Raw genomic sequence first — 26164 nt, 5'->3', positions numbered from 1 at the left:
GGGACCCACCCCGTCAACTTTCTTAAGGGGGGTGGTGGGGGGCGTCTCTGTGGCGTTAATTGGACACGGTGATGACCGTCACTGGGAGCACCTGTTCGCGGACCCGTGTGCCTCTTGAGTGGGATATTCAAACCAGGAAGACCTGCTTGCAAGGGCTCCATGCCGAAGGTTGCAAGCGTGGGTCCAACCCAAATTCTTATTTCCCAATGAAATTGAACACGATTTAGTATATTTACCATATAATCATGCATGATCCCCAAAGCATAAACCAGAGATTTATGAATCAGAAATCAGCTTTATTCGCCAAGTATGCGTGCACACACAAGGAATTTGATTTTGATACACACAGTAATATAAATAACATTTAAGGACGGCAAAGCTGGACAGATAAAAGTAAAGAAAAGACAGAACTGTTGTGTATACTGTGCACAAATAATGGAAAATGTGAGTATATTATATAAATATATATACAAAAAGTACCAACAACCAACAATAAAGTAAGAAATGAAACGTCCATACAAGCCAAGCATTCTGTAAGTTGTGAACAAAACTAATAGAGCAAAGACAATTCAGCGACCTGCTCCAGGACATTTTAGTGTAGATGCTTGCTGATGTTGCAGTTCAACCCACTTCAATAGTTAGCCTGTAGCTGTGGAATTAAAGCGTTTGAGTGGTGAAAAAGTAGAGTCTGAAACCACAAGACATATGGCACACTCCTTGTTGGATGTCCAAAATCAACCGTGCATTTTAGTTTTTAGTCTCCTCTATAATCTATTCACACCTTCACACTTGATTAACTCCGCAGGAAAGTGTTGTAATAATTCAAGTGTCAAACACATTTTAATTTGGTGAGCTAACAGCTGGCAGCCAACAGTGCAAACTACAGCAAAAGAGCTGAACAGAGCTCACAGTGATTACCTGAGGGGAGCCGGAGGATGGGTGGTGTTGGTCAGGATGCCGTTATAACACACACACAAAAGGAGAGTGACTTTATTCTCTGGTAGACATTACTCCACTTACACAGCAAATAGTTTGCTGCAATATTCATGCTCTGAATATCGAATCGCACCTTTAACTCAATAATTGGAGAGTGATTCATTTTGATTGCTGCAGTATATTAACATTTATATGAAATTTTTGTCAGCTTTGCAGTTGAGGTGCCCAGTTTCTCAGGTTTGACTTTAAATTATGAAGATCATAATCAAGTTAGGTCGTCAGTCCTTATAGGCCAAGACGAAGTGTCTACTTTGAACAATCTGTACAAGAACTTAATAAAAACGTTAATTTATGACTCACGTTAGACATTTTGACATATAGTGGGAAAAGCTGTTAATAATGTCTTTAATGAGGGCTCTCTTTTATTGAAGTGCCACAGCAAATTATTTTATAATTTACACCTCTTCTTTTCTAAATGTGACAAGTCAAAATATCATCAGTGAAATAGGACTATTTCATTTTTTGGATAGTTGCAATTCTTGACATCACATGTACTTTGATTGTGTAAATATAAAAAAACTGAAATTTCCAGACAGTATGACATTTAAAAGTCCAGAGTGTGGAGCTCGTCATCTATTTTAGAGCCATTAATGTTCATCTCACAAGTGATAAAAATTGTGAATCCACACAGACTACAAGTACTCAATCAATCACTGAGGACTGAATTTTGTTTACAAATGTCATTTCTAAATACGTGTGTTCAGACTTTCTTCCAAATATTTGAGAAGGGGTTGATTTTTTTTTTGTTTACTGTAATCTTTAAGAGCACATCCACATAGGTGTTTTCACTTGTTCTGATTAGAGGTTGAAGGTGGGCGGAGCTACACTGGAATTGCATAATCTCACCAAACTACATAAACCAATAAGAATGACAGAAGTGACCCTCCCACCCCAGAACTGTATATAAAGAGACAGTAAAAATCTTGATTGTCACGTGATTTTGACTTGGCGGGCAATTTGCATGCGTGGATGAATTGGTACAAACCGAGAGACAGAATTGCATTTTTTTTTGTTAATTAGTGGAAGATAAATTAATGGATTTACAATGTTCATATAGAGCAATGACATATGTATTTAGATACATCAATTTAGTGTTTTTTTAAAAGTAAATTTTTCCAATATTTGAGAAGTTCCCTTGTTTAACGGAACAGAGTGAGATTTAGTGGCATCTAGTGGTACATTTGCAAATTGCAAGCAACAACATCCTCTCCGTTCACTCCTCCCTTTCCAAGCGAGTCGGAGAACTACAGCGGCCCTGTGGTAGGGGTGTCTTTAGGATTTTATTACTACAAGGAGCTACTCTCATCAATACTCTGTCCTTTTTCATGACTAAATAATTGCTTTTGAAAACATATATAGAATTAAAAAAACAGAATTAGAAGTTATTTATAATTTAGATATAGCTAAATATCGTTTCTAGAGCAGCGACAGTTATGTTTACAACAGGAAAGTCACTATATAAAGTCATTAATATCTCACTGGAAACAAATCTAAAATATCAATTCCATTGCTGAGTGAAGTAAATGAGAATAAATGATGAAGAACACAGACATCATCCTCTTGTCCTCTGTCCTCCATCTTTCGTGCTGTGCTTGTGTAAACAAAGCTGAGGTGGATGAGGGATGCAGACAGAGTCGATTTAATTTGGGGTTGCTTTCCTTTACATGTTCCTGCTTGTTGAACAGATGTATTGATAAAGTATTGGCTTTTTACTCGCGAATGTTTAACAGTTACGAGCAAAGTTGTCATCAACGTGAATAATCTTCACTCCCCTGGTTCACTCCAGTGTCTCCACCGCAGCCTCTCTGCCTCTGCTCTGTATGCTGACTTAGTTCTGTGTGTTTACTTGTGTGTATTAGTGTGTGTGTGTAGTTGGAGGAGCTCAGCCCGACACAGAAAGCTGAGGAGAAGCTCGCTGCAGCGTGATAATAAATTACACAAAACATTTAAAAGTGCAAAAGCACCAGTAACTTCAGGGCTCATCAATACTCCGGTCTTTAATTATTCAGCACTGGGGCCCATTTAATCCTGAGTTTCAGTAGCCATCCCTGGACTCCATGGGAGCCCCCATGCTTCCTGAAAGTTGTGAAGGACACAGAAGTATCTCCCAAGAGTGCAAGATATTCTAATACATAAATACGAGCTTAAACAAGCCCACCAATTAAACTAGACAATTACTAAGCTACTTAAACAGTTGTACTTTCAATATATCAGCTCATTTAGTACTATTTGAATGGTACAATGGTGGTAAATAGCCATTAAATGGCCATATTTAAATAATTAATCACCACACCCGCTCGTTCTGTGATCCTGGTAAAACATAACAAACACTGCAGGACTAACTTTACGTTAAAGTAAAACAACTACAAACTTTGCGATAAAGTCTGCAGATGTAAATCTTGTGATGATCCCTTCGCTCCTTTAGGTGTCCCTGGTTCTTCTCTGTCTTGCAGGATCTGGGTTGTTAGCATGGCTGTAGACTTGTTTGTATGCTAACCCCTAAAATATATATATATACTTTTGGTGGCAACCCAAAGCAAAAGTCAAAGTCGGCCTTTTCTAATTAGGGAGATTATAGTGTTGTTTCCATTGTCATTGAGAATATGTTAGCGTACTGACGTTAGCATTTGGCTCAAAGCACTTCTGTGTAAAAGTACAAACCGTTAGTGTGGCTGTTTGTTTATGTGCTAAACCCTCATTCTTTTTTCGGTGTCGGTTCTGTCTAAAAAGCATATTATAGCATTGTTAGCGTTGTCATTTCGTATGTTAGTTGTGTCACTTGTATGTTACTGACGTTAACATTTGGCTCAAAGCTCTGCTAGTGCAATTAGTTAGCGTGGCTGTAGACTTGTTTAAATCTAATCTATGTCGGTTCTACCTAATATGGAGGTTATAGTTGGGCCTTTCCACAAAACACAGTCCAGTGAGTCTACATACAAAATATGAGAGTCAACAGATGTGATATGTGGAAATCTCCAACTAAATCTCACTGTATTAGACTGAAACAACAGTGATTTGTGGTTTGGATCGGCGTTACAATAAAAAAGAATGGCATATAAAAAACACAAGCTTTCAAGCAATAAATTAAATATATTGCACTTTAAATAGAATGAAACAATGAAAAATGTTCGATCAGCTCTTCGATTGATAATTATTGAATGGTGGAAAAGGACTTTACTAAGCTGTCCAGGCTCATTACATAACACTTAGTTTACCCATTTACTGCCAGTGTAGGGCTTATCCTTAATTACACACACACATGTCCACACACACACACACACACACACAAACACACACAGTGGGATTCACAATTAGGCTGAGTCAGGATGCAGTGCTTGATTGAAGAGAAAGTCTGCTAACTAGACGACGCACTAAAAGAGGGAAAGAGACAAGCTGGAACATGAACTGGTCCTGGGTGAACAGCAAGGGTCCAGAAGCCCCTGTCCCATCATGTCTGTTCCTCTGTTTGTCCACCACACACACACAAACGCACCCACACACACACAAAAAACACACAACTGCAACTGACTCAGTCCTTCTCTCATCCTCTTTACTCTCTTATTCTGAAACAGAAAGTTTCTACCGTTGTGTTTGGAGACACGACTGACACTGTGAACTTGTAGCCTCAGCTGCAAAGATTTCTGCAAAATAATGCCAACTTTCAAAACAGATACTGGTAAATTAAGTATTATATATAAGGTGGATATTATCATTTTATTTAAAGTCACACTATTTAAATCACTGCTCTTTTTCAAATCAAGCAATGGAATCACGATCTCAGTATCTCAATACCTTCCTGAAGAGCTAACAAAGGCTTTGACATTATCCCCTCAAAATGTTTTACACCTATAATTAATGGGTGGAGAAACACTACTCAAGTAGGAGAGATGTTGAAAAAAGACGTCATTAGTTGATTTTTTTGGGGGGTATGGCACAGTTGTGTGTGGTAAATCAAAAATATAGCATGCCAATTAAACCATGAAATGACAAAAACGAGGCGAGGAAGGAGTGTCAAAGGATGTAAATGAGCTCTTGCAGGAATTGCACTTGGTGATGTCAGCCAGTGGAAAAAAACCTGCTTTAAATCTACACTGCGCTGGTCTCAAGATGAAGCTTCGAAAAGCTCAGAGGTAAAACTTTAATGACTCCCAGCCTTCAATGTTTCCAGCCTCCCGTCTATAATGAGCACAGCCAATCACAGAGCTACGTTCTTGCCACCTTTGAGAACTTGATAACAAGGGTGTCTGGTCAGTGATGCGGCAAAGATGATACAGAACTTCTCTCCATGCTGGAAAGTCATATCTCCGTCTGCTTCTGTGGCAAGAGGAACACATACGAGACTTGTTTTGTGTGATCTTATACGTTCAACGATGGATGGTTTTTCCATCAACCTCCTGGGTTTGAGAGTCTTCATTTTGTGCATAGGACTCATGGGTAATGTATTTCTCATCCTCGCCATCATTCAGACCAAGTTCACTCGAGTCAAATCCTTTGATTTGTTTCTCCTGGGACTGGCTTCAGCCAACTTGGAGGAAATTCTCATCGTGACCGTCTTTGACGTTATCACCCTCCAGACTTCCTCCGACGGCGTCGACGCCTGGTCGTGTCGCTCGCTCAAGTTCCTGACGAAGTTTGGTGAGATTGGCAGCATCCTCTTCACCGTCCTCATCAGCGTCTTCCGCCAGCAGAAGCTGAGAGACGCCAACAAGAGGGCCAGCCTCCCGATCTACCTGGACAGCATCAGGTCAGCCTGGATGGCGAGCGGGGTCTGCGTGCTGCTCGCTGCGCTGCTGAGTCTCCCCGTTTTCGTCATTGACACCGAAGGCCCTGCGGGGAACGTCACAAGAAACAGCAGTGGCTGCCTGCCGGACTTCTTTCAGTGTAGTGAAAGTTATTGCCCCGCACTCAACGGCGTGTACAAATACCTCTTCCTCCTGGTGTGCAACCTGCTGCCTCTGGCCGTCGTCACTGTAACCGGCTGCCTCATCATCGCGGTGCTGTTAGGCCAAAGGACGAAGGTGACACCGGCGCCAGGAGGCCGGAGGAGCAGAGGTTCGAATCTCCATCGAAGCACCGTAGCTGTGCTGGCAGCCATGGGGTTGTTCCAGCTGGACTGGACTCTCTATCTGATCCTCCAGCTGACTGTTAGCCCCACTGACTTTCCTTTTTGGGCTGAGGCGGAGTTCCTGATTTCATTTTCCTACACGTCCATCAGTCCGTATGTGTACGGGATCGGGATTAACCTGTTCTCTCTCAAGAACTTTAAGAAGAATTAACTCAAAGCTTTCCTTCTGGCTGGACGTGTTTTTTTAAATTGGGATGAGCTCTTATTGTTTTTAGCGATAAAATATAATTAAGCTGAAACAAATCACGTAAGCGTTTTGCTTGCCAAGATATGCCATTTTTTAATTACGTGTTGTAAACTGAGGATGATATTATGATACTGAAGTCGCTCAGTTAGTTCAGGGAGAAAATAGGTTTATTTTTAGTAATGCTTTCATGCTCAGACATTTCATTACCTTTCTACAGCTTTGTTGCAATTTTAGACCTTTGATTAAATCTAATTTTAAAAGTTACTTCGCTTCATATTTTACAAGTTTTACATATTTATATAAGAAAACCTTATAGCAAAGGCCTTTTTTTATTACAAAACTACTGGAGAACTGTCATTCTTTAGGTTGTAAAACCAAATGTTTTGGCTCCTGGAGATGCTGTTTTACAGCCCGGCAGGAGGAGGAGGGCAAGCAAATCTCATGCGTTACAGAGCCAAAAAAGCCTCTGCTTTGCTTATATTTCAATGCAATTATTCACATAACAGCTGCATTTGTATATAAAAACCAACATAATTAGTTTCTGCAGTACAATAAGTTGTCACCTTTCTCTCTTCTCTTCAGTTTAAGCTTTTGTAACATCGCTGAAAAGATGTGTCACATATTAGTCGTGGTTTTACTGTGACCAGTTTAGTTCGATTTATTTAGATGTAGGAAATCGGATATTGATGTTAAATCTGTATCTCAGCAAACTTTAACATTAACTTTACAGCCTCAAATTACATGATGAACCACAGAAGATACTCAATAACACCATGAGGTGCAAGTGTCTGAGGAAAGCTTCTGAGGAATTGGTCATTATTTTCCTTCCTGTCTTGTCATCTTAATTTGGGTTTTCAAATATAATCCTGACAAAATACGGAACACTTTTGTATCATGTCCATAGCCTAAACTCAAAAGCAGTCCCTTATTAACACCAGTCTTAAAGAGGCGATGATAGACTAAATATTGTGCCTGTTCATGGATTTTTTAAATTTGGTTTGACAGTTGTGACAGAAGCTCACAAAGGCCATTCAAAGTCTGTGCTCTGCTCTTTGTCTGTGCTGCCACCTCTGATTTTACATTAGTGACATTACAATTAGGTGTCTATACACTCTGTTGTTTGTTATGGAAGTAGAAAACAAAGTCACACTTATTGAAGAGTTGTTATACTATAAGAACTCTTTAGTTAAGTGTGATTTATTATGCAGTAAATATAAAGAGCCCATGGGATCTGTGTATTTGCTGCAGATATTAAAAATACTTAATCTGTCAACGTGTGGTGGTTAAATAGTAATAATGTGGGTTGTTCTATTAAAATATTAAAAATAAGTGTTATTTAGACTTAGCTGTTATATGTCTGGACCATTTTAGGCTAACGTCCTGATTTATTTATTTTTCTACCAGAAAAGAAGTTCATATTCCACATATATAATGTTTATATTGTTAAAGTTGTACAGTAAATACCTTTATGTTAGACTCTTAAATAAATTGTTCCTCTGAAAACATATCAACTTCCTGTTACTGGAAAAAATAGAAAATGACTATGGTGTAAAATCTTAATATTTGAGTTTTTATGGGAGGTTTTGCCTCCTGCAGATTATTGTCTTAATATGACACGTGTAAAAACCTTTCCTGACTATCAAATACATATATATTTTAAATACTTTATCAAAGCCACATAACTGCACAGGTTTTAGGATAAACTGCTGCTCCACAACAGGAACGTGGCAGCAGCATGTAGCCACGAGATCCCCACATGGAACACAAAAGATCGGTAGGTTCACGTGGGCTTTTCCCCCCCACTTCCTAGTTCTCCTGGTTAGACTCCGCCCTGTTGGGTTAAACGTCACTCCTGATGTTGACATAATTCAGCTTTTCCATTTGTGTGGGACGAACTATAACCCTATAACGGATTATAATATTTTTAGAGATGTGGTGTTGTTTATTGTGTTTTATTTCACACATGAAAACACAAAGTGCGCAGATGATATTTCACTTAATCAGCTGTTAAACCATGTTTGCACTCATGCACAACAGCTGTTATGCACACTCGCCATATTTATTCCATGTTTTATTTCTTGAAACATGTTTTACTTGAAACATCGAGCCATTGGAGCCCAACCCCCCTGAACTGAGCCATCTTCCTTCCATTTCGTTTGTTACTTACATTTAGACACCATTTTTGTTATTTCTCAGTCATAATACGACTTGTCAGTGTCCAGTCCAGTGTCGCCTGCAGGAGCTTTTGGTGGCAAATATGTGGAATATCTCACAAGTTTAGACATTATTTTGGGTGGATGATGTACTTCCGGTAATAGATATATTACAAACCCATAAAGGGGACATTCAGTTGGTGTCCAGCTGTCCTTAACACTACACATTTAAATTAAAGCGTATTATTTGCTATAGATTGGCTTGTTTGAGTAAAGTATTTATCATATTTCGCATTTAGCCGCCATCTTATCAGAAGAAAAGAAGCCAGTTAACATTGTTTTGCGGCTTCATTTTTTGGAAAAGGTAAACCTGAAGTTATTGATTTAGAATATGCGGGTACATTTTTTAATTAATTGTCGCGAGGGGGGCATTAACTACTACATACTACTTTTAATTTATTTTAAGAGTCAGCGGTGTTTTGGGGTCAAAGTCTCAGACCCACCGGCACCATGATGACAGAACTGTCCGGTAAAGTCCTCGGGAGGGGAGCCTGCGCATTGGCTGCTGGAGCTCAACCGCCATGGCGAACGTGTGACGTCACCGCTCGAGAGCACGGATGTGTGTGTGTGTGTGTGTGTGTGTGTGAGAGCGCGAGAGGGACAGAGAGGAGAGTGTGTGTTTGTATGAGAGGGTGAGAATAAGATAAGAAGTGAAGGCAATACAAAAGGAAAGGAAGATAAAAGTCCGTTCATATCAGGAATTATTTTTAAAAACGAAACGTTTTTCGCGCAAACTTGCTGAGAGTTGTCCTGCGCGCGCGGACTGAGCTCGAGGTGGGAGCAAAGCGAGAAAAAAAAAAGATCTCCGGGATGGTGGACTCCCGCTTTCCTCCTCGCGCTGGCGGCCCGGGAATCACGCGCCATTGAAAAAGAAAGAGAGAGAGAGGGGGGTTGATATCTTGTGCATGCGCTTTGGCTTCACTTGCGTGCATGCACGGGGTCGGTCGGTCGATGCGAGCACACTTGGCGTGGCTCTCGGCCTCCATTTGCCAGTTTGTGTTCACGTTCGAGGGATTCACTCGAGGCCCCCGTTTAAACGGCGACGACGCGCAACAGTTGTGGAGTTTTTTACCGTAAATGTTGACGTGACGTCGCGGGCCACGAGGCTTTCTGTAACCCTCGACGACGGAAAGGTGAGGCGTTAGTGAAACCTGCAACTTTTCCAACTTGGTGAGTGGAGGAGCGGGCGGCCTTGTGTGTGTGTGTGTGCGCTTCTTCTTCTTCTTCTTTTTTATTTTTAAGGATGCAAAATAGTTACACGGGAGAACAGTTGGGAGTTTGAGCGGTAAACACGCCGGTAGCAACAGATTTAACGCCCTCGTTCGACCGGTAAACACCTTTTTAGTGCACAGCATCTGTGTGCTGGTGTGATTATTAAATTGACCCAGAGAGGGCAGGGCGTCAGGGGAACTGTTTACGTTACTAGCTCGTGCTCTGTCGTCGACGGAGGTTGATCTCACCATTTATGCACGTGCAGGTAGAAACAAAACGTCCCGTTCTGAGGGTGTTATCGATACTTAAAAAAACATACGGGCCTGTCCGAGCATTTCAGCCATGCATGTCCTCAGCTGTGCGAGACCAGGCAGGCTATTGGTCGGTCACACCTCGCGGAGACAAAGTCCACTTCTCTCAGTAGAGAAATTATATATTAAACTTTAAAAATAATAATACTCAAACTCCCTTTGTGTCATTTGGTACCACTAGCTCTTAGAAGAACCACGTATGAAATGGCCCGTGGCTGTAAATAAATCATAAATTTTCATCCATTAGGAGCTGATTTATTTAAGTTGCTCTGGTTTGACGCAATGAGGCATCTTGACATGTGGTCTGTTGTGCTCTATAGATTACAACACATTCACACAACCAGCAACGTTTACATTTTGAATACTATTTGGTTTTGACTGTACATTTAGAGCATGTTTACTGGCAGCCGGTACAGGTAGCACTGTGGTACAACGCTGAATCTGAAAAATGATCACATATATATATTTATTTTAAATGTCAGTTCTTAAGGATGAAGTAAATAACACTACTACGGTTGTTTACACCCTTTTTTTTTAAAGTAGAACTGCACATTTTTGGATGTATTGGCTGCTAAATTGTTTACAGTTCTTGCATGGTATTTGCTGTAATTGCTTTTGCCTGGGTTTTATTTGGCCATCATTTTTATCTTCTGTCTGATTTCATCCCTTATGTTTAATTAACTGCTGTGCTGTTTCGTTAACATTGTTGTAATCATACCGTTTTCTGTCAGGTATCAAATGAAGCGGGACAGCCGTTGGTGATGCCGGCCACCGACTCTGAGCCCACATCGATGGAGGACCCCCATGCGTTGGAGGATGAGGAGGGGAGCTCCACTAACATCCCCTCCCCAGCTCCTCCCACGACCGTCCCGTCCTCGACTCCTCTCGAGCCGACCACCTCGAAAGCCGTCTCCGTGGCAAGTAACGACTGCAGCTCGGCTCTTTCTTCGCCCACTGAAGCTGAAGCTAGCCCAGCCAAGCCGGCCGCAACACCGCCCGTTCCGACCACCACGAGACTCGATCCTTTCCCGAGCGAGACAACGATTGAGACGAAAGCCGTCTCCATGGCAAGTAACGACTGCAGCTCGGCTCTCTCTTCGCCCGCTGAAGCTAGCCCAGCCAAGCCGGCCGCAACACCGCCCGTTCCGACCACCACGAGACCCGATCCTTTCCCGAGCGAGACAACAATTGAGACGAAAGCCGTCTCCGTGGCAAGTAACGACTGCAGCTCGGCTCTCTCTTCGCCCGCTGAAGCTAGCCCAGCCAAGCCGGCCGCAACACCGCCCGTTCCGACCACCACGAGACCCGATCCTTTCCCGAGCGAGACAACAATGGAGACGAAAGCCGTCTCCGTGGCAAGTAACGACTGCAGCTCAGCTCTCTCTTCGCCCGCTGAAGCTGAAGCTAGCCCAGCCAAGCCGGCCGCAACACCGCCTGTTGAAACGAGCCCAGCTACCTCACGTATAGCGTCGGCGTCGGACTCCCTAACAGACATGGGGTTGAGCCTCGTCAGCATCAGACGAGGATCAGAACCACCACCGCCATCGTCCCCTGTGTTGCCATCTACCACATATGGCAAACCGGGCGTGGTGAATAACTTTCCCGCGGTGCTGATCTTCAAAGGTGTGAGTGTCACTCTGGAGAACAACAGCGTGTGGAAGCAGTTCTACGGCTGTGGAACGGAGATGATTCTCACGAAACCGGGGCGCCGCATGTTCCCGTACTGCCGATATCGCCTGTCTGGTCTGGATCCAAACCGGCAGTACAGTTTGGTCCTCTCCATTGTTCCATCGGACCCGTACAGGTACCGCTGGAGCTCAACCAAATGGGAGATCACCGGACCGGCGGAGCACCAGAGCCAGGGTCTGATCCGGGCTTTTTCCCACCATTACTCACCCGGCCTGGGCTCGGAGTGGATGGGCACCTTGGTGTCGTTCTACAAACTCAAACTGACCAATCATCCTCAAGACCTCGACGGTCATATAATCCTAAACTCCATGCATCGCTACATTCCTCGGCTACATGTGATACCCGTCCCGGACGGGGACGTACCCACGCCGGCCCAGCCGGTGGTTATGGGACCAGAGAGCATGACTTTCACTTTTCCGCAAACTGAGTTCATGGCCGTGACGACTTATCAGAACTTTCGGATCACCCAGCTGAAAATTAATCACAATCCGTTCGCGAAAGGCTTCCGGGAGGACGGGAACAACACCCGGCTGATCCGGGTCGCTACTGAGGCTCCACCTGTGCTGCTGACGGACACTCAGCCTCCTGTTTCAACACCTGCTGAACCCAACGAGAAGAAGGAGAAGGAGAAGGAGGAGGTTGTGGATCTGAGGTGAGTCTATATCTAGTTTTTATTTATTTGTTCTGTATGCAACACATTGATGTACACTTCTTAATATTCACAAATGACGGGTTATTACCGTTTAATCACAGAGGTTGTCGTTTCTTGTGGTAACATTTACAGTCTCTTTATCCAGGAAGTGACACGTCTTTAGAGGGAGACCCAGCAGAACAATCCAAGGAGCTTTTTATTTTTTTATTTATATAAAACGGCTAAGCTCCTTGACGTGATCTGTCTTTTCATCGACAGAAGATGAATATAATTCCTTTTTTCTCTCTGTGACATTTTAACCAGAGAGGTGATGGAGCTATTATCCATCTTGTTTTCTCTGAATAGAAGATGAAATCTGTGGAGTTTGCAGATAAAGCCGGTGTTAAAACAGTTAATAGCTTCATGCCAGTCATCCTCTCGAGGTGTTTCTAATGTTTTACCCTTTTACAGAGGAACCCATTTCAATGTAATGCAGTACAACAACTGTAATAAAGATATAGTTGAAGTTTTAAAGAAAACTATCCATTATAAACTTAATAAATGCAGAATATTTGACAGAGCTGTTGCACTGGATTGCATTCGATTTCTTTAGGTGTACCTAATAAAGTGGCCATGAAGTGTATACATTTGGTATTTGACTATGTGCAACTTTTGGAAAAGCTTTCACAACCAAAAATAATTCATTCACGATGCTTTTTTTCTTGCAAAGTTTTGTATTTTAATGTTTAATGCTAACAGGATGTTGTCAGACTGGCTGTTTTAGTTTATTTGACATCTCGCTAGCCGCAGAATATTAACAAACATTTTTGCACACGGACCAGATGCTCTGTGTTTAGTGTTTGTTTTACCTCACCTGTACATGAGGCTTTTTAAAAAGAAACATGAGGGAAATACAGCCACAAAGATGTACACCAAAACATATACTAAAAGCAATCCTCTTGTTATAACTGTGGTATACAAACAAAGTCTTCAAAGTAACCTAAACCCAATTGTGCATCTATGTAGCATGTTGAGGATAAATTCTGTCGGGTCACTTTAAGAAACCACCATATTCACGGCGGATGGATAGAATAACTAACATCTTTACACATGATGAAGTCCAGCGCAGTGTTTCAGGGGAAACTGAAAACAGGACTTTTGCTTAACAAGAACAACACCTCAAAAGTGTTTTGAACTTACAACCAAAATTATGGAGTTTCAAAGTCAGCGTTTATTGCGGGGCTGTTGGATTGGATCGCGTTACAGAGATCCGGTTTGGCCGATCGTCTGTCACCGATGGCTGAAAGTCATCAATCACTAAGCCTGACATTGTGTCTTTCTTCCAACCTTTGTTACCCATGACAGGTTTAGGATTCGGGGCATGTTAGACTCTAAACATGTTGCGCAACAACGCGTACACAGACATACGCTGGGGAAACGGGTGGTCTTACATCAGTTAAACTGCTGGAATCACCTAATGAGATCATCAGAAACATCCTTTTTCACTGTCTTACAGCACAAAGACTCCCGCCGTCTCTGCTTCTCTCTCAAATGAGCAAAGGACCCGACTGGTCCTGAAGCCCATCATGTCTACTACCTCCTCCACCAAGGACGACCCGTACGTCCACTGTCTAAGAGGCAAGCAAGCCCTCGGTGAGCTCGTGCTTGTCCAAAATCACCGTCCGCTTGTCGAGCCCAAAGAAGAACCTCAGGCTGCCGTAGCCATCGCTCCCGCTACCTCCACGTCGACCCCGGGATCGTCACCCGGGTACCACAAGCGGAGGAAGAGGATTAACAGACATTGGTCCAATTCGCGGGGAAGAGACTGGAAAGCTGCAGCTGCTGCTGCCCCCCCCACGGTATTCCACAGCCCGTCATTGACTGTCGCTATGCAACCAGAGCTGGATGATGTAGAGGGCCTGCTGTTTGTGTCGTTTACCTCGAAGGTAAAACCATAGAAAATTTAGTGGAACGCCTCAAATGACTGCAAAGGTTGCTCTGCACTTATCTGATGATGGGGGTTTGTCATTGAATACCAGAGTGATTCTGGGTGCGTGGTAGTAAAAGTTTCAGGGTGTTTTAAAGCTTTTATTGTCTTTAAATGTGACAGGAAGCTCTTGAGGTTCACGTCGGGGACAAGCCAGCCAATAGCACACCAGCAGCATCCCCAATATCCCCATTGACACCGGTGCAGTGGAAGGAAAAAGGTAAGCAATGCAAAGACCTCTTTCATGTGGCTCACGTCTGAGCTGTTATACTGTGGATGTTATACCTATGTTATGAAACTCGTGCATTAACCTCTTGTCACCTCATTTAACTAACAATTAATCAAATGTCATGTGCACGACCCTCTGAAAACATCACAGCGGACGTGATTCCAGAGACGGATGAGGAGAAGATTGCCCGCTTGGAGGCCACCCTGCTGCAGGACCTCCGGGTTCTCAAACACAGACAAGTCATCCATCCTGTGCTGCAGGAGGGTGAGTTCATACAGACACACATAAACATCCCAGCGGTTACGTAGTCTAGACAGAGTGATAAAGTGTTGATACTTTTTGTTTTCTAGTGGGCATGAAGTTGAGCTCCTTGGACCCGATGAAGTCCATCGACCTGCAGTATCTCAGGGTTCATCTGCCACTTCCTCCCCCAAACCTGCCAGAAGAAAGCAAGGCCGGGGCTCTGTCTCCTGCTGGTAAGTTGGACTGATCTTTGACAGTTTGAGAATGTTTATTGAAGGTACGTTCTGCCGGGGCGAGTTGTCGACGTCATTGATAACAAATTTATGTAGATTTGTGTAAATGTGTGTTGGAAGAAGAAATTGAGAAACTCGTGTTCTGCTGCAGCGCTTAAACCATAAACACTTAAACATTGAATACTGTTGTGCTGATTCCTTCACAGATAAAGAGTTCATGTCCTTCATGTCACGGACAGGAAAGACAAGTGACATGACAAAAATAAAGGGATGGAGAAACAAGTTCATAAGAAACAAAGAAACGTCTCCTTCTAACTGTGACGGTAAGCTTCTTGTTGTAGCTACAGTGTCTCTTTTATCATGCAACGGGACTAATTACCAAGTGATTGACTGTACTGAAACCAACCGCATGTACTTGTGTCTGATTCCTTCTTCCTTTAGTGGACGGATTAAAGGGTCTTCGTCCGTCCTCTCCTAAAGGATCACAGAAGAACCTTTCTGCGTTCTGCAGCAACATGTTGGACGAGTACTTGGAGAGCGAAGCTCAGTACATCAGTGAGCGAGCCGCGGCCTTCTCCACAAACTGTGAGGACTCTGTGGCCTATCGGCTGCCTGTCAAAAGCTCCAGCTACGTAAAGACCCTGGACAGCGTACTCAAGCATCGAAAAGCTGCTTCCAAATTCCCCCTGGGGGCCAACAGACCCTGCCCGCTTTCCCACAAACCCCTCCTGTACTCTGCCCTGGCGTCGCCGGCTCCTCCTCTGGCCAGCCCCGAGACCCCTGTTCAGGCTGGAGTCCGGTCCACACACCCGCCTGCGTCCTCGCAGCCGCCTGGGTCTTCACACACTCAGCCAGCAGCACAGAGGTATGCGTGTGTTTGTAATTTCACTTCCAGGGAATAACCTATTGATTAGTTTCTCCTTTGGTGTATAAAACATCAGAAATTAGTCCATCATAGTGTCCTGAAGTGACATTTTGAAGACTACGGAGACGCCTTCACATTGCTTTTTTGTCCAACCAACAGTTAATCCAAAATGTTGATGATAAAGAAAGAAAGAAATCTTCACTTTTGAGAAGCTCGTACCATCAAAATGTTTGTTATTTTTGCCCCAAACTATTTATTTTCTTTCAGCCAACTGATCTATTATATCGTCTAATATTTAAGTTTTCTTTTCCAGTGAACCCATGAGTCCTTTAAAAAGTAATATCTTGACGGAGTCAGCCACAGTGTTGTTGAAATGTTTATCTGATGACATGAATATGAAATAGCTAGAGACGTACATTTTACACAATTCGTTTTCTACCATTAGTTTCCACTTGTAGCACAAATGCTAGTTTTACTGGTTATTAATTTCCTCACTTTCAGATGTCTTAAATTCTAGGACAATGGTGACCCATGAGCATATGTTTTTATTTTATATGTACTTATAAGTGTGAATGTTGCAAAATGCATATCGTTAAAATAAAATGAAGCTTTTAGAGGGCTTCTTTCTGTTTGACTGCTCCTTTTAATCCTGCTATAGTATTTTAATCAGATCGTCCTGCCTCTTCAGATTATCCGCGTACCTGCCAGGACTCGGCCAGAGGCCGGCGTTGAGCTTTGGGCAGAGCCCGGCGATGACACACAGACCTTCAGGCCTCACTAAGTTCCAGCGCAGACTGATGCAGATGGAGCACGGAGCCCTGCACCAGGGTCTGAGCAGAACTCATCTCACTACAGAACGACTGTCGGTGGCTCTGGCTGGTTTGCTGACTAAACAGGTGTGCAACATACTGAACAAGTGTTCTCTCGTAGGGTCCGTTTACAGTGTCATTTGATATTAACGATGAGGCTGACGTGCTTTAAATGTCATGTAAATTGGTGAAACGGAGCTCCGACAACAGGAGTTTTGGGCCGATTTAACCCCGATTCACCGCGGAGGGGGATTCTGGTCCGGGACTTGACAGACTCGTACTTTTAATTCCACCGTATGGCCACCATGTCAAATTAGCTTCAAAGCCCTGCGCTCTTCCAGGGGGCTTCGTGCCGCCCAGATAATTTCAAACACTTAAAATCTGGATGATATCGTCAATACATCCGAGCGGGGCCATAATAACCAACGAGAGAGACGAGCTGGGGCAGCTGACAGTGTTTCCAAGCAACGTGTAAATGTTCTTACCCTTGAGGCTAACGTTGGCTAACACACTTCTGTTGACAGATATTAAAACTGCCAGTTAGAATCTCACCTTCAGTTCTCGCTGCAGAATAGACCACCTGTGTTGACCGCGTCTCTTTTTCTCATCCAGACTTGTTCAGCCTTCTGCTTTCTGTTTGTTTTTCTCACTTTTTTCATTTACATCTGCTTCCTCGTGAGATCTCGGGAGGTGGTGCGTTGCGCCCTCTGGCACGATAATCTTGATAATATCCTCTAATGTGTGATGTGCCATTATTTTCAAATCTTGTAGTTTGTGTGTATGTTTGAGATTAGAGAGGTGTGTGTGTGTGTGTGTGTGTGTGTGTGTGTGTGTGTGTGTGTGTGTGTGTGTGTGTGTGTGTGTGTGTGTGTGTGTGTGTGTGTGTGTGTGTGTGTGTGTGTGTGTGTGTGTGTGTGTGTGTGTGTGTGTGTGTGTGAGAGAACCACATTTTAAAAGTGGTTAGGATTTAAAACTCCTGTACTCTGAGCGTGGCTTAAGTAAGAGGACAACAATGCTCACAACATACACACAAATCGACACGTCATGCACACATTTGAAATAGTTTTGATGTCTCTCCTCTTCCTTTTTGATCAGATGCTGCCCAGTCAGGTCTGGAAAGTAACCAAGTATCCAACGTATAAACCGACGGGACCTGAATGCGGTCAGGAGTTCTGCACGCTGGGCTGCGTGTGTTCGAGTCTCCAGCATCTGAACAGAGCTCCCTTCCACTGCCGGCGGCCTGAATGCATGTTCGGCTGCGCCTGCTTCAAACGCAAGATCATCAAGCAGTTGAGCGCGGGGGAGAGAGAAGAGCTGATCCAACCTGTTTACTGTAAGATCAAGTTATTCTCATACCCTCTGTTCTTTGTGGCTCTACGATTGTGGTTTCAGGATGAATAGGCTTAATACCTACATATCTGTTTTTATCACTGAACTCTCGTACATTTTGAGGAGATTTATGTAGCTTTTGTTTCCTGCTCAGTTTGGTTGCCGACCCTCTGTAACTCAGAAGTGTCAATGAGATGCTTTTATCCCTCCCCAGCTATGACTAATATGGAACATATGGTCCAGCCTCGCCCGGGCTCTCATGCTAATAGACTGTGGAACCGCAGCACTCACGAAGTGGATCCTGAACCACTCTTCATCCCCAAAACTGCTCCACCGTGTTTGGCTCCTGGAAAGAAACGCACCAGTGGAGCTCGACTAACACAACCGGTAAAATACATTATTATTAAATCTTATTGATGACACTTTAGAACTAAAAGTGTTTGATTCATGCATTACACTGTTTTTTCCCTTTTTGTTATTTACAACTAAAATGAAAATCATTGCAGATTCGAGAAGAGGATAAGGATCCGGTGTATAAATACTTGGAGAGCATGATGACGTGTGCGCGCGTAAGGGAGTTCAACAGCAAGCCTCCCCCTGAACTCAGCATTGAGCCCAAGATCCTTGATGTTTCTGCACTAATCACAACAGCAAAACAACAGAAAACAACCACTGATGACCTGCCCAAAAAGCCCCACAGTGCTCGACTGGTTACAAAAGCAGGTACGGAAACAAATAAGACGTAATAAGTGTACTGAAATCCTTAAATCCTCGTTCTTTTGTGTTTGTTTTTGGTTTCCTACCCTGTGACAGTGTGATATTGAAGATATTCTGCTATTTGTTGGTAAACACAACCACGTTGATTATGTCGCCCGGCAGGAAGGGTCTCTGAGGGAATCGCAGCCGGTGAAAAAGAAGCGAAAAAGCAAATCGAGATCCAGTCGGCGTGTAAGTGGGTAAAGGATCGCAAAATGGTCCTGGAAGCTTTATGTCAGCGCATGAATCAGAATAGACTGTCTCGACGCTTCTGGGTAGGACCGTACCGCATCCACCCGGTCGCCAAGATCTTCATGAAGAAGCCCAGCGGCTCCTTCGTCACCTACAGGGTGAGTCTCTGAGGAGCAATGCATCTCTGTGGCAGTAACGAGTCATTCAAATTGCCTTATTGGACCAGCCTCTCAATATTATAAGCTCTTATGTAGTGTTTGTCCTGCTCTACCTCCCCTTCTTCTAGTTACGCATCAGTAAACCGCCAAAAGCCAGTGACACTGAGGAAGATGAATTCGATGACAGCGATGAGGAAAAGCAGCCCGATAAAAGCTTCGACGGGGACATGGATGCAGAAGAGGACGATTGCCCAAATGGAGAGTCAGATGTGCAGTTTGGAGTCACACCATTTCTGAGTGGAGTGTTACCTGCTGGCAGACTGAAGGCCAGGACCAAACCCGTTGGCTGCCAAGCTTATGGACTAATACAGGTCAGTCTGAAGGGAATACCATTTATTTATAACACTATTGGGGCTGGGTATATTTCTATGGTTTTGCCTGCCGCCAAAAAGTGCAAGCATCCTTTAACCCCGCCTCCCATCCCTCTGTCCAGCCTCTCGGGCTCATTCATGAACGGGAAGTTGATTCACCCAAAAACAAATCCATCCACTGAGATACAGTCTTCTCTTTTCCAATGTATGTCGATGTTAAAAAGTATTTTTGGGGCCCCATGGCAGCGCTTGACGGGTTTGGCCACGATATAAAGTATATATGGTTTACCTTGTAATACATGACTTGCACTCATAGTCTTTAGGGGGGAAACGATGATGTCTTTGTCAACTAGTACTATCATTGTATTTCTTGCTTTGCAGGTAAATGGTAAATCCTACAATCAGGCCAGGCTGTTGCTGGGGAACATGGGATCTCTACATCCAGCCAACCGCCTCGCAGCATTCATCACAGGCCGACTGCATCCTCCCGGCGGCATTTCTCTTAAAGTCTCTCGGAAATCCGACCCTACTAACAAAATCCCCACTCCTGATGCTCCGCACATAAAGGCTGCTGGCACAGTGGTCCCTCCAGTTCCAACTGCAAGGAAAACCGCTGATCTGAAGCCACCGAAACAGCCTCCGGGTAAACTCGTCTCTCTCTTCCTGCACTCCGGCACTAACACCGTAGCTTGAAACTGATTGCTTCACAAAAGGAGGGGAGAGTAATCAACTCGAGAACCCTCCAACACAGACATACCTACAGCTACTGCTGAACATTGAAACCATTCAAGCAAATCAAACCACCACCACCTAAATACGTGTGCTCAGAAATCTAGATTCTAACGGATAAATAATACCAGGACAGTGAGGAGGAGGGAAGACGATACTCACAAACTTGCGTCTATGTTGCGCTCAGAAGCCCTAATCGTGCTCTCTTTCAGTAGTTACTGGTATAAACACAAAGACTGAGATGTATCAACATCAGGTCAAACAGTGCTAATATCCCTAATGTCATATTAATTAATTAACGGAAACATGCTTAGGATTAAACTACTTTAAATGTCTAAATATATCAAAATCAAGCCGATATGTTGAAGTAGGATTGCTGTCTCTTTGTCTCACCACCCTGCGTTGTTTTGTTTCTGCAGTTCAGATATTCCTGCCAGACGTTTCGATGAAGGGATCCATCGACTCCTCCACCGTCGACCCTTTCGCCTCTGGCATACGCAGCTCGGTCAGGCCCTTCCAGAACAGCTCCACGTCCTCGCCCGTCTCTCTCACCGTATCCCCGGCTCTGAAAACCCCCAGCTTCTTAGGACAGAGCGGCACCTACTCATTCAGGATCTTCCCTCCAGCTAACCAGGGCACCAGAGACCAGAAGTTGCCAGGCATTACCCTGCCCGGGGGCTTCACCCTCATTGAGCTCCCAAAGCATGGAGCCGATGGAGCCGATGGAGCCGCCTCAGAAGCTGTGAACACTACAAACATGCCTGCTGTGGATAAAGCCCGGCCACAAAAAGATGCCGTGATTAATTTTGGCCACTCGGCAGCTGAGTGCCTTGGATTGAAGACTTGTGCCGCAGCTAAGGACCTACCCAGCAGCACATCAGTGCAGCCTGGACCCTCCCCTGAGCTGCTGTGTGATGTGAAGATACCATCACAGGAGAACGATGAAACCAACAGCAGGCAGGTGGAATCAAATCCGGACATCGCTTCAGAGGACTTGAGCTCTGACTCCGACTCCGACTCAGACTCCTCAGACTACTGTGGAGAGGTTGACGAAGATGTAAATGTGAGGATTAAGAAATGTCTTTTGTTTCTTGTTCTAAAATGACAATGCAAAACAAATCTGCATATCTACTCCTGTGAATGTTGTAGTTATTGTGTCAGATTTTAAAACGGCATGTTGGTTTTTTTCAGGATGAGGTGGTGGACATCGAGACCGTAGAAGAAGTAAGACAAGGAGTGGCCATCGCTCAAATGAAAGAAGTTGTCCACACGGCACTAAAGGAGCCTGGGTAATACATGTCAACGAAATACACCATGTGTGGTCTTGTGCGTATTTTTTGCCAATGCATGAATTTTGTCCCTCAAAGTGTTCGATTCTTCTCTCCGCTCAGAGATTCCAGCGACGGTTTGGGATCAACAAAGGAACTCAACGTCCAGGTACAACACAGACAGATATTCGGTTTAGGATAAATATACATACATGTACACATGCAGCATCTACCGTTTATATTCTGACACATGGTGCTAATAGCATCTGCCTTTGTGCTTGTGAATATAAAGTGTAAGAGAGAGTAGTGTCGCTATTATTTGCATTTAATATCGTCTCTATTCCAGGATAAAGCAGAGGATTGTAAGGATAATAGGAGGCGGAAGAACCACACGGTGCTAGAAAGGCAAAGACGCTGTGAACAGCGGACCCTCTTTGACAAACTCCAGGCTGTCCTGACGAAAGACGCCCGGGCCCCCCGGCTCCACGTCCTCTCAATGGTCAGTACCACAGCTATGACGGGCCAGGAATTACAAGGAAAAAGTGTTTCCTCTTTAATGGTGTATTCCTACAAGTATCCAAACACGATTGGTTCACAAAAATAGACGAGGTCACTTTGTTCTAATTCACACCAGTGAGAAGAGCTCAGATGAAATTAAAAACACAGAAATCGATGGTGTGAAATAACCAAAACAGTTTGAACTTTGGCAGAACATTGTGAGTTCATGAAGAATCTCACTTTAATTAACCCTACTCCCAAAAAAACGCAGCGTTTTAACAAATCTACTCACATGAACTGTCTCAAAGTTAACTGATTGACGGAGTAATTGAGTGCCCTCTAATGTCCACATCAAGTGTTGTAATTCTTTCTATACAATGTATTGTTCCACCAATTAGCATCAAAAAAGAATGAAGAGTAACTGTTCACAACAAAGAAGGTCCAATCCATGTATGCATGACATGTGTGTGAGGCTGCCGACAGATAAATAATTTAGAACGATACAAGTTTAACAAAAGAGCTCCGGCTCCCGGTCTTCACTCGTGTCTTCTCTGTTGTGTCGTGTTTGCAGGCCCTGGAAGAAATCCAAAAGCTGGTTGAGACGTCCAGGTGTCTGGAGGAGAAGAAGAGGAGGCTGACTCGGATGCAGTCCCTCTATGTGAAGGAGCTTTCCCTTTTGTCTGGTATGCACAGTTTGTTGTTTCTGTTGTTCTCGAGTATCGCTTCGTGCTGATTCATGAACTATTCAAATGGGAATCTGTCGTAGAGAATTAGTTGAAGCTCGTTATCCAGAACAAAAGGTACTCGTGTCGTGTGAAACATCTTGTACTTGACATGATGGTGGTTAGATATCTACTGCAAAGTCTTTATCTGATGATCATGAATGAGAAGCACAACACAGTTGTTTCTGTGAATAACAGCAATTTCCATTGCTCATGTCTGGATGCCCAGAATATGTGATAGCAGTAAGGCTGACCCGGCCTGTACCTTTTTTTTATTTATTTTTTATTTTTGGGTGACTTGTGTCTTATGAGATTCCCTTTTTTATTTTCATTTTTAGGAAAGTCGGACATGCTGATTAAAAACAAGCTGAAGGACATCTGCGAGAGGCAGAAAGTGAAAGAAAAGACTCAATGGAAGCCTTTCTTCTCCAATCTGCTCCAGTCCAGAGCCGCTCTCCTACAGTCCACTGCTCCTCCATCTCAGCTGCCGCCCAGACCCCTGTTAATGCCGGACTTCTTCAGGGCTCCATCTCAGGCTAAACCAACCACGAATGCAGCCCAAAAGCAGCTGATGTCCCTGCTTCAGTCCAACCTAAAAAGGGCTCTTAACCAATCCAGTACACAGCCACCCAAGCCCCCATCAGCGTCCTCTGCAGCCCGGGTCGAGGTCCCTGCGCCCCCACCACAAGGCGGTCAACATCAGAAGAAGTCCGAGGAGCAACAGGAGAAACCCGGTGCCCCGGCACAGGTCAGTGTGCCCACCCACCAACCGGAGTGCTCTGCCGCGGCTACACCTCTGGTCACTGCCGCCCAGGACGGAGCCTCGTCTTCATCCACAACACCCACTTCCAGCACGCCGCCCGTTAAACCCGCGCCGTCCTTTTCTCTTCCTCTGATTCGGGCCAAAAACGGCAGAATCATACTTCCCTCATCTCTGAAACCACGTAAGTTAAGACATCCCGCTCTGGCCGTGAGTCAAATGATCTTTATTTATGTGTAATTATATTTTCTTACATGTGTATTTTCCCCCTCTTCTCACAGTTGGTCATGGCTTCTATACACTCACGGTTATGGAACCCAGGAAGACAGGATGGGAGGATGAAGTTAGCTCTCCGGCTAATAAGAAACCTTTTGATGTGGAATCATTGGTGAAAGGAGACTTGAGCAGTTCTGAACTTGACCGCCTTGTAGCTGTAGGAAGCAATCATATTTTGGAGAAAGAGAAAACTGTACCAGCGTCACAGTCCAACCCAAAGCGTTCAGGTGTAGCGACCCCCGTGGCTGAGCTTGCCCTCCTGAACAAATCAATCCTCATGCCTTCGGTGGCTCTGCAAGCTGCGATGAGCGGCAAGGAGGGGGGCACAGCGGTGGGTTTGAACAAAACTCCGTCAACTGCCTGCTTGAGTTTTAATCGTGTGAAACATGTTCCTGCTTCTGCCAAGCCTGCTCCCAGACCCCCTGTAGTCAGCCGCTGCAGAGGCAGGCCCCGAAAGCCCCCCGTCACCCCTGTTGGTACGAGTAAAAAATATACGGGGGTAAAGGACGGCAGTAAAAGGGAAACCTCTCTTCTGGTCGAAGAGAGACAAAACAAAAAACTGACTTCGAAGGTGACCAAGACACGAGCTGGGGGCTCCCCAGGAACAGCCGGTGACAGCCCCGTGCCAGTGAAACGAGGCAAAGGAAGGCCCCCGAAGAAGAAGACTGCACCGCTGTGGAGTCCTCCGGTTGCGCAAGCAGGAAGTATTCCATCCAACTCCACGGAGGACAGCCCCGTCCGACTTTCTCGCAGTTCTAAAAGCCCCGATTCCAAACCCAAGGAAGGTCCCGCAAAGACCCCGTCGCTTAGAAATGTCAACACATCTCGGCCACTAACCCGAGGCGCTTTAGGAAAGGACTTCCCCAGTGCAAAGAAGCGCTCCTGGATAGACGTAGAAAAGGAACTGGAACCAGAGCTTGAATCTGAGGCCGAATCTGAGTCTGAATAGTCGTCATATCTTCCTGTAGCTGCAGAACGCACACACACACACACACACACAGTAGTCAGACCTCCGTTCGTCTCAGACCTGCTCCTTTCTGTACGTGTTGGCACAAAACTCAGTGGACCTTTTTTCATACTAGAGAGAGAAGTTTTTGGGTATAAAGACTATAAGAGAAAGCATTAATTGACCTGCTGAATGTATGAACGATGATAATAAACTCCCACATTCAGCTTTGATATGTTTTCTAAGATACATTTCTGTCACCTACGTAATTGTTCACTTTTCGTCAGAAACGGCAAATGGAGATTTATTCAAATCATGATTTTTGTTGAAGTCCTTTGTTACTGATCTTTCCTATGCAAATAGAAATATCACTACAGGTTACAGTTCCAATACTGCTTCATTAACTCATGTTAGCCTATGTCGTTTCTTAACGAGAGCTAGTTTGATGACTGTATCCCTTTTTGAAAGTTTTCCGTTATTAACTCAGTGGAAATCATATGTAGTAGCACTTTATGTTTGTTGGTAGAAAGCACCCATGATCTCGTTGCTGTAGTGTGTATAGTAGTGGTCTGTGTTCTGGGGAGTGAGCTCAGTAACGTGCACATAAACCTGATGTGTCAGAAGCAATCAAGAAATAAAGCTATTAGCCATATATTGTATCTATGAAAATAACCTGTAAATATTGTATTCTTTTTCTTTTTTTTAATCGCAATATACATTTACTTTGTGGATGATTTTGAAACACTGGTTGTTACTTCTGTTCAATTGAAAATGTGGAAAATAATGTGGCCTTTAAAATCAATAAAAACGACATGCATTTATTACAGCGCTTCTGTATTCATTCCTTGTTGTTTTTAAGAAGAGAATTTATCTGTTTTTGTAAATGGAAGAAACATTTGTCTAGAAGATAACTTGTACCTTGAAGTGCATTACCCAATTGTTTAAACAACAGCAGCAATAGGGGCCTCTCACGAGGGCAGATCATACTCTATAGAACAAATCAGTACGCCTAATCACCTGTTCATGATAACGCACCTCGGTAAACTGTCCTGTCAGCAGTTAAAGCAGACATGTCTGCTGTGATCGATTTCTGAAGGAAACGAGGGTGAAGAGCAATGACGTCTCGAGCTTATTTTCAGTGTTATTTTTAGTGCAGCTTCGGTGTTCTTACTAATAACTGCAACGTTACTATTGATCAGTGTTTCCTAAATGTTTTTTCTGGGCAGCCACTTTATAAGAATAACAAACAATTGCGACCCAATTAACAACAGGTCTTTTACAGTCACTGACCATTTTTACTGCCATTTCCACATCACCTTATATTAATCTTGATATGCGTAGCGATACGTTTGGATGTATCAAAACGTCATTATATGCATGTGTTATTGAAAACATATACACGTGTTAAGTACTTTATAAAAGAGACCAA

At 43.9% G+C, this 26164-nt stretch overlaps 3 protein-coding genes across 3 annotated transcripts; all 3 read left to right on the top strand.

The window, feature by feature from the left end:
* The first annotated feature begins 5366 nt into the window (after nt 1-5366).
* Nucleotides 5367-6272, top strand: ora6 (olfactory receptor class A related 6). Its single transcript, XM_076083998.1, has one exon. It carries the CDS (start codon nt 5367-5369, stop codon nt 6270-6272), a length of 906 nt encoding a protein of 301 aa, XP_075940113.1.
* A 2850-nt stretch (nt 6273-9122) lies between these two features.
* On the top strand, nt 9123-12598 carry LOC142942319 (uncharacterized). The gene is made up of 2 exons (XM_076084596.1): nt 9123-9691; nt 10776-12598. Exon 2 carries the CDS (start codon nt 10806-10808, stop codon nt 12387-12389), a length of 1584 nt encoding a protein of 527 aa, XP_075940711.1. The 5' UTR covers nt 9123-9691; nt 10776-10805; the 3' UTR covers nt 12390-12598.
* Nucleotides 12599-14696: 2098 nt separating this feature from the next.
* Nucleotides 14697-25559, top strand: mgab (MAX dimerization protein MGA b). The gene is made up of 18 exons (XM_076083997.1): nt 14697-14844; nt 14931-15056; nt 15263-15379; nt 15498-15921; nt 16610-16817; nt 17826-18063; nt 18274-18446; nt 18566-18782; nt 18939-19165; nt 19294-19536; nt 19918-20179; nt 20685-21328; nt 21457-21554; nt 21657-21702; nt 21880-22032; nt 22603-22714; nt 23092-23697; nt 23795-25559. Exons 1-18 carry the CDS (start codon nt 14697-14699, stop codon nt 24736-24738), a joined length of 4986 nt encoding a protein of 1661 aa, XP_075940112.1. The 3' UTR covers nt 24739-25559.
* Nucleotides 25560-26164: the final 605 nt, after the last annotated feature.

Source organism: Anarhichas minor, unplaced genomic scaffold (genome assembly GCF_050575085.1).
Source record: "Anarhichas minor isolate MPS153535 unplaced genomic scaffold, ASM5057508v1 ptg000136l, whole genome shotgun sequence".
Lineage (NCBI taxonomy): Eukaryota > Metazoa > Chordata > Actinopteri > Perciformes > Anarhichadidae > Anarhichas > Anarhichas minor.
Note: the sequence above shows the minus strand (reverse complement) of the source record. Positions and strands in the feature narration are given on the sequence as shown.

Excerpts from the sequence above, each read along its gene's own strand:
- ora6 (XM_076083998.1), top strand. The coding sequence starts at position 5,367 with ATGGATGGTTTTTCCATCAACCTCCTGGGTTTGAGAGTCTTCATTTTG.
- LOC142942319 (XM_076084596.1), top strand. The coding sequence starts at position 10,806 with ATGCCGGCCACCGACTCTGAGCCCACATCGATGGAGGACCCCCATGCG.
- mgab (XM_076083997.1), top strand. The coding sequence starts at position 14,697 with ATGTCATGTGCACGACCCTCTGAAAACATCACAGCGGACGTGATTCCA. Across the intron at positions 20,180-20,684 it reads GCCACCGAAACAGCCTCCGG|TTCAGATATTCCTGCCAGAC; the intron begins GTAAACTCGTCT and ends TTGTTTCTGCAG. Across the intron at positions 21,703-21,879 it reads CAAAGGAACTCAACGTCCAG|GATAAAGCAGAGGATTGTAA; the intron begins GTACAACACAGA and ends TCTCTATTCCAG.